This window comes from Ranitomeya imitator, chromosome 2 (genome assembly GCF_032444005.1).
Source record: "Ranitomeya imitator isolate aRanImi1 chromosome 2, aRanImi1.pri, whole genome shotgun sequence".
In the NCBI taxonomy this organism is placed as follows: domain Eukaryota; kingdom Metazoa; phylum Chordata; class Amphibia; order Anura; family Dendrobatidae; genus Ranitomeya; species Ranitomeya imitator.
The window spans coordinates 231709453-231724468 of record NC_091283.1 but is presented as its reverse complement, the minus strand read 5'-3'; the positions used below and the strand labels follow the sequence as shown (position 1 = coordinate 231724468).

Genomic DNA, 15016 nt, shown 5'->3' with positions numbered 1-15016 from the left:
CCCATTACTGTATATCAGGTGTGAGAGGTTGTCAGCTCCGCCCCATTACTGTATATCAGGTGTGAGAAGGTTTTTCCACCAACATAGAAGAGGATTCTTTACTGTTAGGGCAGTGAGAATCTGGAATTGCTTGCCTGAGGAGGTGGTGATGGTGAACTCAGTCGAGGGGTTCAAGAGAGGCCTGGATGTCTTCCTGGAGCAGAACAATATTGTAACATACAATTAGGTTCTGTAGAAGGACGTAGATCTGGGGATTTATTATGATGGAATATAGGCTGAACTGGATGGACAAATGTCTTTTTTCGGCCTTACTAACTATGTTACTATGTTACTATGTTGTCAGCCCCGCCCCATCACTGTATATCAGGTGTGAGAGGTTGTTGGCCGCGCCCCATCACTGTATATCAGGTGTGAGAGGTTGTCGGCCCCGCCCCATCACTGTATATCAGGTGTGAGAGGTTGTCGGCCCCGCCCCATCACTGTATATCAGGTGTGAGAGGTTGTCGGCCCCGCCCCATCAGTGTATATCAGGTGTGAAAGGTTGTCGGCCCCGCCCCATCACTGTATATCAGGTGTGAGAGGTTGTCGGCCCCGCCCCATTACTGTATATCAGGTGTGAGAGGATGTCGGCCCCGCCCCATCACTGTATTTCAGGTGTGAGAGGTTGTCGGCCCCGCCCCATTACTGTATATCAGGTGTGAGAGGTTGCCAGCCCCGCCCCATCACTGTATATCAGGTGTGAGAGGTTGTCGGCCCTGCCCCATTACTGTATATCAGGTGTGAGGTTGTCAGCACCGCCCCATTACTGTATATCAGGTGTGAGAGGTTGTCGGCCCCGCCCCATCACTGTATATTAGGTGTGAGAGGTTGTCAGCCCCGCCCCATTACTGTATATCAAGTGTGAGAGGTTGTCGGCCCCGCCCCATTACTGTATATCAGGTGTGAGAGGTTGTCGGCCCCGCCCCATTACTGTATATCAGGTGTGAGAGGTTGTCGGCCCCGACCCATCACTGTATATCAGGTGTGAGAGGTTGTCGGCCCCGCCCCATTACTGTATATCAAGTGTGAGAGGTTGTCGGCCCCGCCTCAATACTGTATATCAGGTGTGAGAGGTTGTCAGCCCCGCCCCATTACTGTATATCAGGCCCCGCCCCATTACTGTATATCAGGTGTGAGAGGTTGTTAGCCACGCCCCATTACTGTATTTCAGATGTGAGAGGTTGTCAGCCCCGCCCCATCACTGTATATCAGGTGTCAGAGGTTGTCAGCCCCGCCCCATCACTGTATAACAGGTGTGAGAGGTTGTCGGCCCCGCCCCATTACTGTATATCAGGTGTGAGAGGTTGTCGGCCACGCCCCATTACTGTATATCAGGTGTGAGAAGTTGTCGGCCCCGCCCCATTACTGTATATCAGGTGAGAGGTTGTCAGCCCCGCCCCATTACTGTATATCAAGTGTGAGAGGTTGTCGGCCCCGCCCCATTACTGTATATCAGGTGTGAGGTTGTCAGCCACGCCCCATTACTGTATATCAGGTGTGAGAGGTTGTCAGCCCCGCCCCATTACTGTATATCAGGTGTGAGAGGTTGTCGGTCCCGCCCCATCACTGTATATCAGGTGTGAGAGGTTGTCAGTCCCGCCCCATCACTGTATATCAAATGTGAGAGGTTGTCAGCCTCGCCCCATCACTGTATATCAGGTGTGTGAGGTTGTCAGCCCCGCCCCATCACTGTATATCAGGTGTGAGAGGTTGTCAGCCCCGCCCCATTACTGTATATCAGGTGTGAGAGGTTGTCAGCCCCGCCCCATTACTGTATATCAGGTGTGAGAGGTTGTCAGCCCCGCCCCATTACTGTATATCAGGTGTGAGAGGTTGTTAGCCCCGCCCCATTACTGTATATCGGTGTGAGAGGTTGTCGGCCCCGCCCCATTACTGTATATCAGGTGTGAGAGGCTGTCAGCCCCGCCCCATTACTGTATATCAAGTGTGAGAGGTTGTCGGCCCCGCCCCATTACTGTATATCAGGTGTGAGAGGTTGTCGGCCCCGCCCCATTACTGTATATCAGGTGTGAGAGGTTGTCAGCCCCGCCCCATGACTGTATATCAGGTGTGAGAGGTTGTCAGCCCCGCCCCATTACTGTATATCAGGTGTGAGAGGTTGTCGGCCCCGCCCCATTACTGTATATCAAGTGTGAGAGGTTGTCGGCCCCGCCACATTACTGTATATCAGGTGTGAGAGGTTGTCAGCCCTGTTGTGAATTCTGTGATCAAGCTCCCTCCTGTGGTCACGAGTGGTACTGCGGCTTCTGAGTTTCCTTCCTCAGGTGATGAGGTTAAGTCGTTAGGTGCTGCTCTATTTAACTCCACCTAGTGCTTTGATCCTGGCCTCCAGTCAATGTTCTAGTATTGGTCTTGCTTCCTCCTGGATCGTTCCTGTGGCCTGTCTGCTCAGCATAAGCTAAGTTCTGCTTGTGTTACTTTTGTTGCTATATTTTCTGTCCAGCTTGTTTTTTTGGTTTTGCTTGCTTGCTGGAAGCTCTGAGACGCAGAGGGAGCACCTCCGTACCGTTAGTCGGTGCGGAGGGTCTTTTTGCCCCTCTGCGTGGTTGTTTGTAGGTTTTTGTGTTGACCGCAAAGCTATCTTTCCTATCCTCGGTCTATTCAGTAAGTCGGGCCTCACTTTGCTAAATCTATTTCATCTCTGTGTTTGTATTTTCATCTTAACTCACAGTCATTATATGTGGGGGGCTGCCTTTTCCTTTGGGGAATTTCTCTGAGGCAAGGTAGGCTTATTTTTCTATCTTCAGGACTAGCTAGTTTCTCAGGCTGTGCCGAGTTGCATAGGGAGCGTTAGGCGCAATCCACGGCTACCTCTAGTGTGGTTTGATAGGTTTAGGGATTGCGGTCAGCAGAGTTTCCACGTCTCAGAGCTCGTCCTATGTTTTGTGGGTTTTGTCAGGTCACTTGTGTGCTCTGAACTTCAAGGTCCATTGTGGTTCTGAATTACCTATTCATAACACAGCCCCGCCCCATTACTGTATATCAGGTGTGAGAGGTTGTCAGCCCCGCCCCATTACTGTATATCAGGTGTGAGAGGTTGTCAGCCCCGCCCCATTACTGTATATCAGGTGTGAGGTTGTCAGCCCCGCCCCATCACTGTATATCAGGTGTGAGAGGTTGTCAGCCCTGCCCCATTACTGTATATCAGGTGTGAGAGGTTGTTAGCCCCGCCCCATCACTATATATCAGGTGTGAGAGGTTGTCAGCCCCGCCCCATTATTGTATATCAGGTGTGAGAGGTTGTCAGCCCCGCCCCATTATTGTATATCAGGTGTGAGAGGTTGTCAGCCCCGCCCCATTACTGTATATCAGGTGTGAGAGGTTGTCAGCCCCGCCCCATTACTGTATATCAGGTGTGAGGTTGTCAGCCCCGCCCCATCACTGTATATCAGGTGTGAGAGGTTGTCAGCCCCGCCCCATTACTGTATATCAGGTGTGAGAGGTTGTCAGCCCCGCCCCATTACTGTATATCAGGTGTGAGAGGTTGTCAGCCCCACCCCATCACTGCATATCAGGTGTGAGAGGTTGTCAGCCCCGCCCCATTACTGTATATCAGGTGTGAGAGGTTGTCAGCCCCGCCCATATTACTGTATATCAGGTGTGAGAGGTTGTCAGCCCCGCCCCATAACTGTATATCAGGTGTGAGAGGTTGTCAGCCCCGCCCCATTACTGTATATCAGGTGTGAGAGGTTGTCAGCCCCGCCCCATTACTGTATATCAGGTGTGAGAGGTTGTCAGCCCCGCCCCATTACTGTATATCAGGTGTGAGAGGTTGTCGGCCCTGCCCCATCACTGCATATCAGGTGTGAGAGGTTGTCAGCCCCGCCCCATCACTGTATATCAGGTGTGAGAGGTTGTCAGCCCCGCCCCATTACTGTATATCAGGTGTGAGAGGTGGTCGGCCCCGCCCTGTTACTGTATATCAGGTGTGAGAGGTTGTCAGCCCCGCCCCATTACTGTATATCAGGTGTGAGAGGTTGTCGGCCCCGCCCCATTACTGTATATCAGGTGTGAGAGGTTGTTGGCCCCGCCCCATCACTGGATATCAGGTGTGAGAGGTTGTCGGCTCCGCCCCATTACTGTATATCAGGTGTGAGAGGTTGTCAGCTCCGCCCCATTACTGTATATCAGGTGTGAGAGGTTGTCAGCTCCGCCCCATTACTGTATATCAGGTGTGAGACGTTGTCAGCCCCGCCCCATTACTGTATATCAGGTGTGAGGTTGTCGGCCCCGACCCATTACTGTATATCAGGTGTGAGAGGTTGTCGGCCCCGCCCCATTACTGTATATCAGGTGTGAGAGGTTGTCGGCCCCGCCCCATTACTGTATATCAGGTGTGAGAGGTTGTCGGCCCCTCCCCATTACTGTATATCAGGTGTGAGAGGTTGTCAGCCCCTCCCCATTACTGTATATCAGGTGTGAGAGGTTGTCAGCCCCGCCCCATCACTGTATATCAGGTGTGAGAGGTTGTCAGCCCCGCCCCATTACTGTATATCAAGTGTGAGAGGTTGTCGACCCCGCCCCATTACTGTATATCAGGTGTGAGAGGTTGTCGGCCCCGCCCCATTACTGTATATCAGGTGTGAGAGGTTGTCGGCCCCGCCCCATTACTGTATATCAGGTGAGAGGTTGTCAGCCCCGCCCCATCACTGTATATCAGGTGTGAGAGGTTGTCGGCCCCGCCCCATTACTGTATATCAGGTGTGAGAGGTTGTCAGCCCCGCCCCGTTACTGTATATCAGGCCCCGCCCCATTACTGTATATCAGGTGTGAGAGGTTGTTAGCCCCGCCCCATTACTGTATTTCAGATGTGAGAGGTTGTCAGCCCCGCCCCATTACTGTATATCAGGTGTGTGAGGTTGTCAGCCCCGCCCCATCACTGTATATCAGGTGTGAGAGGTTGTCGGCCCCGCCCCATCACTGTATATCAGGTGTGAGAGGTTGTCAGCCCCGCCCCATTACTGTATATCAGGTGAGAGGTTGTCAGCCCCGCCCCACTACTGTATATCAGGTGTGAGAGGTTGTCGGCCCCGCCCCATCACTGTATATCAGGTGTGAGAGGTTGTCGGCCCCGCCCCATCACTGTATATCAGGTGTGAGAGGTTGTCAGCCCCGCCCCATTACTGTATATCAGGTGAGAGGTTGTCAGCCCCGCCCCATTACTGTATATCAGGTGAGAGGTTGTCAGCCCCGCCCCATTACTGTATATCAGGTGTGAGAGGTTGTCGGCCCCGCCCCATCACTGTATATCAGGTGTGAGAGGTTGTCAGCCCCGCCCCATTACTGTATATCAGGTGAGAGGTTGTCAGCCCCGCCCCATTACTGTATATCAGGTGTGAGAGGTTGTCGGCCCCGCCCCATCACTGTATATCAGGTGTGAGAGGTTGTCAGCCCCGCCCCATTACTGACAACCAGCCTGTATATCAGGCCCCACCCTTTTAATCTTGACGAATATGATCCTGTAACACAGCGCCGCTGCCCTCTGGTGGACACATTCATTACTGCATCTGTCTCACCTCTTCAATGATGTCCTCAGTCTTGGACCATAAGTCGGTGGCCAGTGTGAACTGCCCCTTATTGAGGGCGTCCTGGACTGCGCTGGCCGCTGCCTGAACCTCCTGCAGCCCAGTGTCATCCAGAAGAGACTAGGAGAGACCGGGAATGGTCAGCAGCCACAGTGAGCATTGGAAGGCACCCGGCAACAGGCAGGCAGCAGAGAAGCGGCAGCTGCCAGACCTCCGGCAGGCACCAGACAACCGGCAGGGGACCAGACAACAGGCAGGGGACCAGACAACAGGCAGGGGACCAGACAACAGGCAGGGGACCAGACAAGCGGCAGGAGACCAGACAACTGGCAGGTGACCAGACAAGCGGCAGGAGACCAGACAACAGGCAGGGGACCAGACAACAGGCAGGCGACCAGACAACCGGCAGGAGACCAGACAACAAGCAGGGGACCAGACAAGCGGCAGGCACCAGACAACAGGCAGGGGACCAGACAAGTGGCAGGGGACCAGACAACAGGCATGGGACCAGACAATAGGCAGGGGACCAGACAAGTGGCAGGCACCAGACAAGCGGCAGGGGACCAGACAACAGGTAGGTGACCAGACAACAGGCAGGCACCAGACAACAGGCAGGGGACCAGACAAGCGGCAGGGGACCAGACAAGCGGCAGGGGACCAGACAACAGGCAGGGGACCAGACAACAGGCAGGGGACCAGACAATCGGCAGGAGACCAGACAACAAGAAGGGGACCAGACAAGCGGCAGGCACCAGACAAGCGGCAGGGGACTAGACAACAGGCATGGGACCAGACAACAGGCAGGGGATCAGACAACAGGCAGGGGACCAGACAAGCGGCAGGGGACCAGACAACAGGCAGGGGACCAGAAAACAGGCATGGGACCAGAAAACAGGCATGGGACCAGACAACAGGCAGGGGACCAGACAACAGGCAGGCGACCAGACAAGCGGCAGGAGACCAGACAACAGGCAGGCGACCAGACAAGCGGCAGGAGACTATACAACAGGCAGGGGACCAGACAAAAGGCAGGGGACCAGACAAGCGGCAGGAGACCAGACAACAGGCAGGCGACCAGACAAGCGGCAGGAGACCAGACAACAGGCAGGCGACCAGACAAGCGGCAGGAGACCAGACAACAGGCAGGGGACCAGACAACAGGCAGGCGACCAGACAACCGGCAGGAGACCAGACAACAAGCAGGGGACCAGACAAGCGGCAGGCACCAGACAACAGGCAGGGGACCAGACAAGCAGCAGGCACCAGACAAGCGGCAGGGGACCAGACAACAGGCATGGGACCAGACAACAGGCAGGGGACCAGACAAGTGGCAGGCACCTGACAAGCGGCAGGGGACCAGACAACAGGCATGGGACCAGACAACAGGTAGGTGACCAGACAACAGGCAGGCACCAGACATCAGGCAGGGGACCAGACAAGCGGCAGGGGACCAGACAAGCGGCAGGCACCAGACAACAGGCAGGGGACCAGACAACAGGCATGGGACCAGACAACAGGCAGGGGACCAGACAACAGGCAGGAGACCAAACAAGCAAGGGACCAGACAAGCGGCAGGCACCAGACAACAGGCAGGGGACCAGACAAGCAGCAGGGGACCAGACAACAGGCATGGGACCAGAGAACAGGCAGGGGACCAGACAAGTGGCAGGCACCAGACAAGCGGCAGGAGACCAGACAACAGGCAGGCGACCAGACAAGCGGCAGGAGACCAGACAACAGGCAGGGGACCAGACAACAGGCAGGCGACCAGACAACCGGCAGGAGACCAGACAACAAGCAGGGGACCAGACAAGCGGCAGGCACCAGACAACAGGCAGGGGACCAGACAAGCGGCAGGGGACCAGACAACAGGCATGGGACCAGACAACAGGCAGGGGACCAGACAAGTGGCAGGCACCAGACAAGCGGCAGGGGACCAGACAACAGGTAGGTGACCAGACAACAGGCAGGCACCAGACAACAGGCAGGGGACCAGACAAGCGGCAGGGGACCAGACAAGCGGCAGGCACCAGACAACAGGCAGGGGACCAGACAACAGGCATGGGACCAGACAACAGGCAGGGGACCAGACAACAGGCAGGCGACCATACAAGCGGCAGGAGACCAGACAACAGGCAGGCGACCAGACAAGCAGCAGGGGACTAGACAACAGGCAGGGGACCAGACAACAGGCAGGCGACCAGACAAGCGGCAGGACACCAGACAACAGGCAGGCGACCAGACAAGCGGCAGGAGACCAGACAACAGGCAGGCGACCAGACAAGCGGCAGGAGACCAGACAACAGGCAGGGGACCAGACAACAGGCAGGCGACCAGACAACAGGCAGGCGACCAGACAACCGGCAGGAGACCAGACAACAAGCAGGGGACCAAACAAGCGGCAGGCACCAGACAACAGGCAGGGGACCAGACAACAGGCATGGGACCAGACAACAGGCAGGGGATCAGACAAGCGGCAGGGGACCAGACAAGGGGCAGGCACCAGACAACAGGCAGGGGACCAGACAACAGGCATGGGACCAGACAACAGGCAGGGGACCAGACAACAGGCAGGCGACCAGACAAGCGGCAGGAGACCAGACAACAGGCAGGCGACCAGAAAAGCGGAAGGAGACTAGACAACAGGCAGGGGACCAGACAACAGGCAGGCGACCAGACAAGCGGCAGGAGACCAGACAACAGGCAGGCGACCAGACAAGCGGCAGGAGACCAGACAACAGGCAGGGGACCAGACAAGCGGCAGGAGACCAGACAACAGGCAGGGGACCAGACAACAGGCAGGCGACCAGACAACCGGCAGGAGACCAGACAACAAGCAGGGGACCAGACAAACGTCAGGCACCAGACAACAGGCAGGGGACCAGACAAGCGGCACTCACCAGACAAGCGGCAGGGGACCAAACAACAGGCATGGGACCAGACAACAGGCAGGGGACCAGACAAGTGGCAGGCACCAGACAAGCGGCAGGGGACCAGACAACAGGCATGGGACCAGACAACAGGTAGGTGACCAGACAACAGGCAGGCACCAGACAACAGGCAGGGGACCAGACAAGCGGCAGGGGACCAGACAAGCGGCAGGCACCAGACAGCAGGCAGGGGACCAGACAACAGGCATGGGACCAGACAACAGGCAGGGGACCAGAAACAGGCAGGTGTCACGAGATTGTATGAAATATAATATGATTTTGGAGTTTGCCTGTGAGACCATGCTGCAGGCTAAAAAACCTTCCCTTCCCTCTGTGTTTCTGAGATGTGTGTGTAGAAAAGTTTTATTGCTCTGGCCATAAATTCCAGGTTAGGAGCAACTTACTCGTCCCCCTCCCATCTGTCCAGCTAGGACTGGTATAGAAGTTCTCCAAAATCCATGAGGGTCTTTGTTCTAATATGATAAGATTCTGGGCCACCGACTTGGGCTAGGAGAACAATAAATACATATTGCTAACGTCCATCGGCGCATCTGTCTACCACTGTAAGCAGGAACCTCCAAGTCCAACAGGGACAGAGTATGGATTTCTCGGGAATGGAGTGTCCCTACTAGCCTGAATTTAGTATCTATAGAGAGCAAATCTTAATACAAGATGAATGCTGGGTGTGTTATGATTCTGACATGTTCTGGAGCGGAGATACAGGCATTAGACAAACTTGTGTGAAATTTAATAAGACTGAAGAGAGAGGAGGGTCTGGGTGAACCAGCCCTGTTGGTGATGTCACGGGCTGCGGTTTATAAGTTTCTGCCAGGCCCCAGCAGTTGAGTTTGACCTGAAGAGCCTGACTGCCAGTCCTGATGCATTGGGACATATGGGAACTAGCCTGGTTGCCTGCAATGTCCTGAACACATGTAAGTGTTGATTTCTCATGTAATTCCTGCTTTATTTTTATAATTACCTTTGTACATATTTTCAATTGTCTCATATTGTAACATCTTTATATAACTGTTTATACTTAACACTGCCTTAAACCTTTGATGGAGTATAATAATTAATACTAGACCAGACAACAGGCAGGGGACCAGACAACAGGCAGGGGACCAGACAACAGGCAGGGGACCAGACAACCGGAAGGCACCAGACAACAGGCAGGCAACAGACAACCGGCAGGCAACAGACAACCCGATGACCTACTCACAATACTGTACAGGTAGGGTCCCCAGGAAAGAACGGAATCTGTAAGAGAGCACAGGAGTCAGTGGCGCCCCCAGCAGGGACTGTGGACATATGTCACTTACAAAAAACCCAACTCATCACCAAGGAACCAAAACTGCCAACACCCACCGATGGGGGAGATCCACGAGTCACCCAGAGCCACCCCTCCGAAGGTGCAGGAGATACGTCCTGCAGAGATGGCCTGGGGGAAAAGACAAGAAACACCATCAGCTACAGGAGGAGGAGGAGAGACAGTGACATCATCAGCTACAGGAGGAGAGACAGTGACATCATCAGCTACAGGAGGAGGAGAAGAGACAGTGACATCATCAGCTACAGGAGGAGGAGACAGTGACATCATCAGCTACAGGAGGAGGAGGAGGAGACAGTGACATCATCAGCTACAGGAGGAGGAGGAGGAGACAGTGACATCATCAGCTACAGGAGGAGGAGACAGTGACATCATCAGCTACAGGAGGAGGAGAGACAGTGACATCATCAGCTACAGGAGGAGGAGAGACAGTGACATCATCAGCTACAGGAGGAGGAGGAGAGACAGTGACATCATCAGCTATAGGAGGAGGAGGAGAGACAGTGACATCATCAGCTACAGGAGGAGGAGAGACAGTGACATCATCAGCTACAGGAGGAGGAGACAGTGACATCATCAGCTACAGGAGGAGGAGGAGACAGTGACATCATCAGCTACAGGAGGAGGAGAGACAGTGACATCATCAGCTACAGGAGGAGGAGGAGACAGTGAAATCAGCTACAGGAGGAGGAGGAGACAGTGACATCAGCTACAGGAGGAGGAGGAGAGACAGTGACATCATCAGCTACAGGAGGAGGAGAGACAGTGACATCATCAGCTACAGGAGGAGGAGGAGAGACAGTGACATTATCAGCTACAGGAGGAGGAGGACAGTGACATCATCAGCTACAGGAGGAGGAGAGACAGTGACATCATCAGCTACAGGAGGAGGAGGAGGAGACAGTGACATCATCAGCTACAGGAGGAGGAGACAGTGAAATCAGCTACAGGAGGAGGAGGAGACAGTGACATCAGCTACAGGAGGAGGAGGAGAGACAGTGACATCATCAGCTACAGGAGGAGGAGAGACAGTGACATCATCAGCTACAGGAGGAGGAGAGACAGTGACATCATCAGCTACAGGAGGAGGAGGAGGAGACAGTGACATCATCAGCTACAGGAGGAGGAGACAGTGACATCATCAGCTACAGGAGGAGAGACAGTGACATCATCAGCTACAGGAGGAGGAGAGACAGTGACATCATCAGCTACAGGAGGAGGAGGAGAGACAGTGACATCATCAGCTACAGGAGGAGGAGGAGAGACAGTGACATCATCAGCTACAGGAGGAGGAGGAGAGACAGTGACATCATCAGCTACAGGAGGAGGAGAGACAGTGACATCAGCTACAGGAGGAGGAGGAGAGACAGTGACATCATCAGCTACAGGAGGTGGATGAGGAGAGACAGTGACATCATCAGCTACAGGAGGAGGATGAGGAGAGACAGTGACATCATCAGCTACAGGAGGAGGAGAGACAGTGACATCATCAGCTACAGGAGGAGGATAGACAGTGACATCATCAGCTACAGGAGGAGGAGAGACAGTGACATCATCAGCTACAGGAGGAGAGACAGTGACATCATCAGCTACAGGAGGAGGAGGAGAGACAGTGACACCATCAGCTACAGGAGTAGGAGAGACAGTGACATCAGCTACAAAAGGAGGAGAGACAGTGACATCAGCTACAGGAGGAGGAGACAGTGACATCATCAGCTACAGGAGGAGGAGAGACAGTGACATCATCAGCTACAGGAGGAGGAGGAGGAGAGACAGTGACAACATCAGCTACAGGAGGAGGAGGAGAGACAGTGACATTATGAGCTACAGGAGGAGGAGGAGAGACAGTGACATCATCAGCTACAGGAGGAGGAGAGACAGTGACATCATCAGCTACAGGAGCAGGAGGAGAGACAGTGACATCATCAGCTACAGGAGGAGGAGGAGAGACAGTGACATCATCAGCTACAGGAGGAGGAGAGACAGTGACATCATCAGCTACAGGAGGAGGAGGAGAGACAGTGACATCAGCTACAGGAGGAGGAGGAGGAGAGACAGTGACATCATCAGCTACAGGAGGAGGATGAGGAGAGACAGTGACATCATCAGCTACAGGAGGAGGAGAGACAGTGACATCATCAGCTACAGGAGGAGGAGAGACAGTGACATCATCAGCTACAGGAGGAGGAGAGACAGTGACATCAGCTACAGGAGGAGAGACAGTGACATCATCAGCTACAGGAGGAGGAGGAGAGACAGTGACATCATCAGCTACAGGAGGAGGAGAGACAGTGACATCAGCTACAAAAGGAGGAGAGACAGTGACATCAGCTACAGGAGGAGGAGACAGTGACATCATCAGCTACAGGAGGAGGAGAGACAGTGACATCATCAGCTACAGGAGGAGGAGGAGGAGAGACAGTGACAACATCAGCTACAGGAGGAGGAGGAGGAGAGACAGTGACATCATCAGCTACAGGAGGAGGAGGAGAGACAGTGACATCATCAGCTACAGGAGGAGGAGGAGAGACAGTGACATCATCAGCTACAGGAGGAGGAGGAGAGACAGTGACATCATCAGCTACAGGAGGAGGAGGAGGAGAGACAGTGACATCATCAGCTACAGGAGGAGGAGAGACAGTGACATCATCAGCTACAGGAGGAGGAGGAGAGACAGTGACATCATCAGCTACATGAGGAGGAGAGACAGTGACATCATCAGCTACAGGAGGAGGAGGAGACAGTGACATCATCAGCTACAGGAGGAGGAGACAGTGACATACTCAGCTACAGGAGGAGGAGACAGTGACATCATCAACTACAGGAGGAGGAGAGACAGTGACATCATCAGCTACAGGAAGAGGAGGAGGAGAGACAGTGACATCATCAGCTACAGGAGGAGGATGAGGAGAGACAGTGACATCATCAGCTACAGGAGGAGGAGGAGGAGAGACAGTGACATCATCAGCTACAGGAGGAGGAGAGAAAGTGATATCATCAGCTACAGGAGGAGGAGAGACCACCTACCTTCTGCAGCACCAGACCAATTGCAGCTGCCATTTTGCCTCCATAAGACTCTGAGAAGATGTAGAATGGTGTTTTCTGCAAAAAGTCAGATGGCGGTCACAGTCACGCCAAGGGGAGCCGCCACGCGGAGAGGAGCCGCCACGCGGAGGGGGAGCAGCCACGCGGAGGGGGAGCAGCCACGCGGAGGGGGAGCAGCCACGCGGAGGGGGAGCAGCCACGCGGAGAGGGAGCAGCCACGTGAAGGGGGAGCAGCCACGCGGAGGGGGAGCAGCCACGCGGAGAGGAACCGCCACGTGGAGGGGGAGCAGCCACGTGGAGGGGGAGCAGCCACGCGGAGGGGGAGCCGCCACGCGGAGGGGGAGCAGCCACGCGGAGGGGGAGCAGCCACGCGGAGGGGGAGCCGCCACGCGGAGGGGGAGCCGCCACGCGGAGGGGGAGCAGCCACGCGGAGGGGGAGCAGCCACGCAGAGGGGGAGCAGCCACGCGGAGAGGAGCCGCCACGTGGAGGGAGCAGCCACGTGGAGGGGGAGCAGCCACGCGGAGGGGGAGCCGCCACGCGAAGGGGGAGCAGCCACGCGGAGGGGGAGCAGCCACGCGGAGGGGAGCAGCCACGCGGAGGGGGAGCAGCCACGCGGAGAGGAGCCGCCACGTGGAGAGGGAGCAGCCACGCGGAGGGGGAGCAGCCACATGGAGGGGGAGCCGCCACGCGGAGGGGGGGCCGCCACGTGGAGGGGGAGCCGCCACGTGGAGGGGGAGCAGTCACGCGGAGGGGGAGCAGCCACGTGAACACAGCGCTGCACTCACCTGAAATTCCGGCTTCGCCGTGAAGACCACCTCCAGCAGGACCATCATGTCAGAGGCCACCGTGTCCACGTCCTTGGCAAAGGCTGCACCGTCTGTGGTGTAACTGTACCCGCTCCCCACAGGGCTGTCCACAAACAGCAGACTGGCCACCCGATCCTGCAAACAGGGGAGAGCTCAGCTCTGGGGGACCCTCACAATAAGGCAGGATGGAACAGCAGAATAGTGAGTGCAGCTCTGGAGGACCCTCACAATAAGGCAGGATGGAACAGCAGAAGAGTCAGTGCGGCTCTGGAGGACCCTCACAATAAGGAAGGATGGAACAGCAGAATAGTGAGTGCAGCTCTGGAGGACCCTCACAATAAGGCAGGTTGGAACAGCAGAAGAGTCAGTGCGGCTCTGGAGGACCCTCACAATAAGGAAGGATGGAACAGTGTTGTGAATTCTGTGGCAGAGCTCCCTCCTGGGGTCACAAGTGGTACTTCGGCTGGTTCTCTCTGTGAGCTTCCGTTGGTGGAGGAAAGTGGTACTGCGGCTTCTGAGTTTCCTTCCTCAGGTGATGTGGTGAAGTCGTTAGGTGCTGCTCTATTTAACTCCACCTAGTGCTTTGATCCTGGCCTCCAGTCAATGTTCTAGTATTGGACCTGTTTCCTCCTGGATCGTTCCTGTGGCCTGCTGCTCTGCTTAGCTAAGTTCCTCTTTGCTATTTGTCTGTTTTTTTCTGTCCAGCTTGTCAATTTGTTTTTTTCTGCTTGCTGGAAGCTCTGGGACGCAGAGGGTGTACCTCCGTGCCGTTAGTTCGGTACGGAGGGTCTTTTTGCCCCCTTTGCGTGGTTTTTGTAGGGTTTTGTGTTGACCGCAAAGTTACCTTTCCTATCGTCGCTCTGTTCAGAAAGTTGGGCCTCACTTTGCTAAATCTATTTCATCTCTACGTTTGTCTTTTCATCTTAACTCACAGTCATTATATGTGGGGGCTGCCTTTTCCTTTGGGGTATTTCTCTGAGGCAAGGTAGGCTTATTTTCTATCTTCAGGCTAGCTAGTTTCTCAGGCCGTGCCGAGTTGCATAGGGAGCGTTAGGCGCAATCCACGGCTGCCTTTAGTGTGGTTGGAGAGGATTAGGGATTGCGGTCAACAGAGTTCCCACGTCTCGGAGCTCGTTCTTGTTTTTTGGGTTATTGCCAGGTCACTGTATGTGCGCTAACCTCTATGTCCATTGTGGTACTGAATTACCTTTCATAACAGTACTGGAGGCCAAAAGTACTAATGATTCCCAATAGAGGGAAAAAAGAAGTTCTGAGACCATTTTTTTTCTTTGCACTGTGTTTTGCCTTTTTTTTCCCCTAAA

General features: G+C 54.8%; 1 protein-coding gene across 2 annotated transcripts in view; it reads right to left on the bottom strand.

Annotated features, from left to right (window-relative positions):
* Positions 1 to 15016, bottom strand: part of SCPEP1 (serine carboxypeptidase 1) — a 62707-nt gene that overhangs the window by 15551 nt on the left and 32140 nt on the right. Inside the window, exons 4-8 of one of the 2 annotated variants that reach the window (XM_069748714.1) lie at positions 13674 to 13829; positions 12870 to 12944; positions 9881 to 9953; positions 9735 to 9772; positions 5577 to 5705 (exon numbers count right to left, since the gene is read on the bottom strand). In XM_069748714.1, the coding sequence (XP_069604815.1) occupies positions 5577 to 5705; positions 9735 to 9772; positions 9881 to 9953; positions 12870 to 12944; positions 13674 to 13829 (471 nt within the window). The remainder of the gene's footprint in view (positions 1 to 5576; positions 5706 to 9734; positions 9773 to 9880; positions 9954 to 12869; positions 12945 to 13673; positions 13830 to 15016) is intronic. The other variant, XM_069748715.1, reaches the window with a different exon arrangement.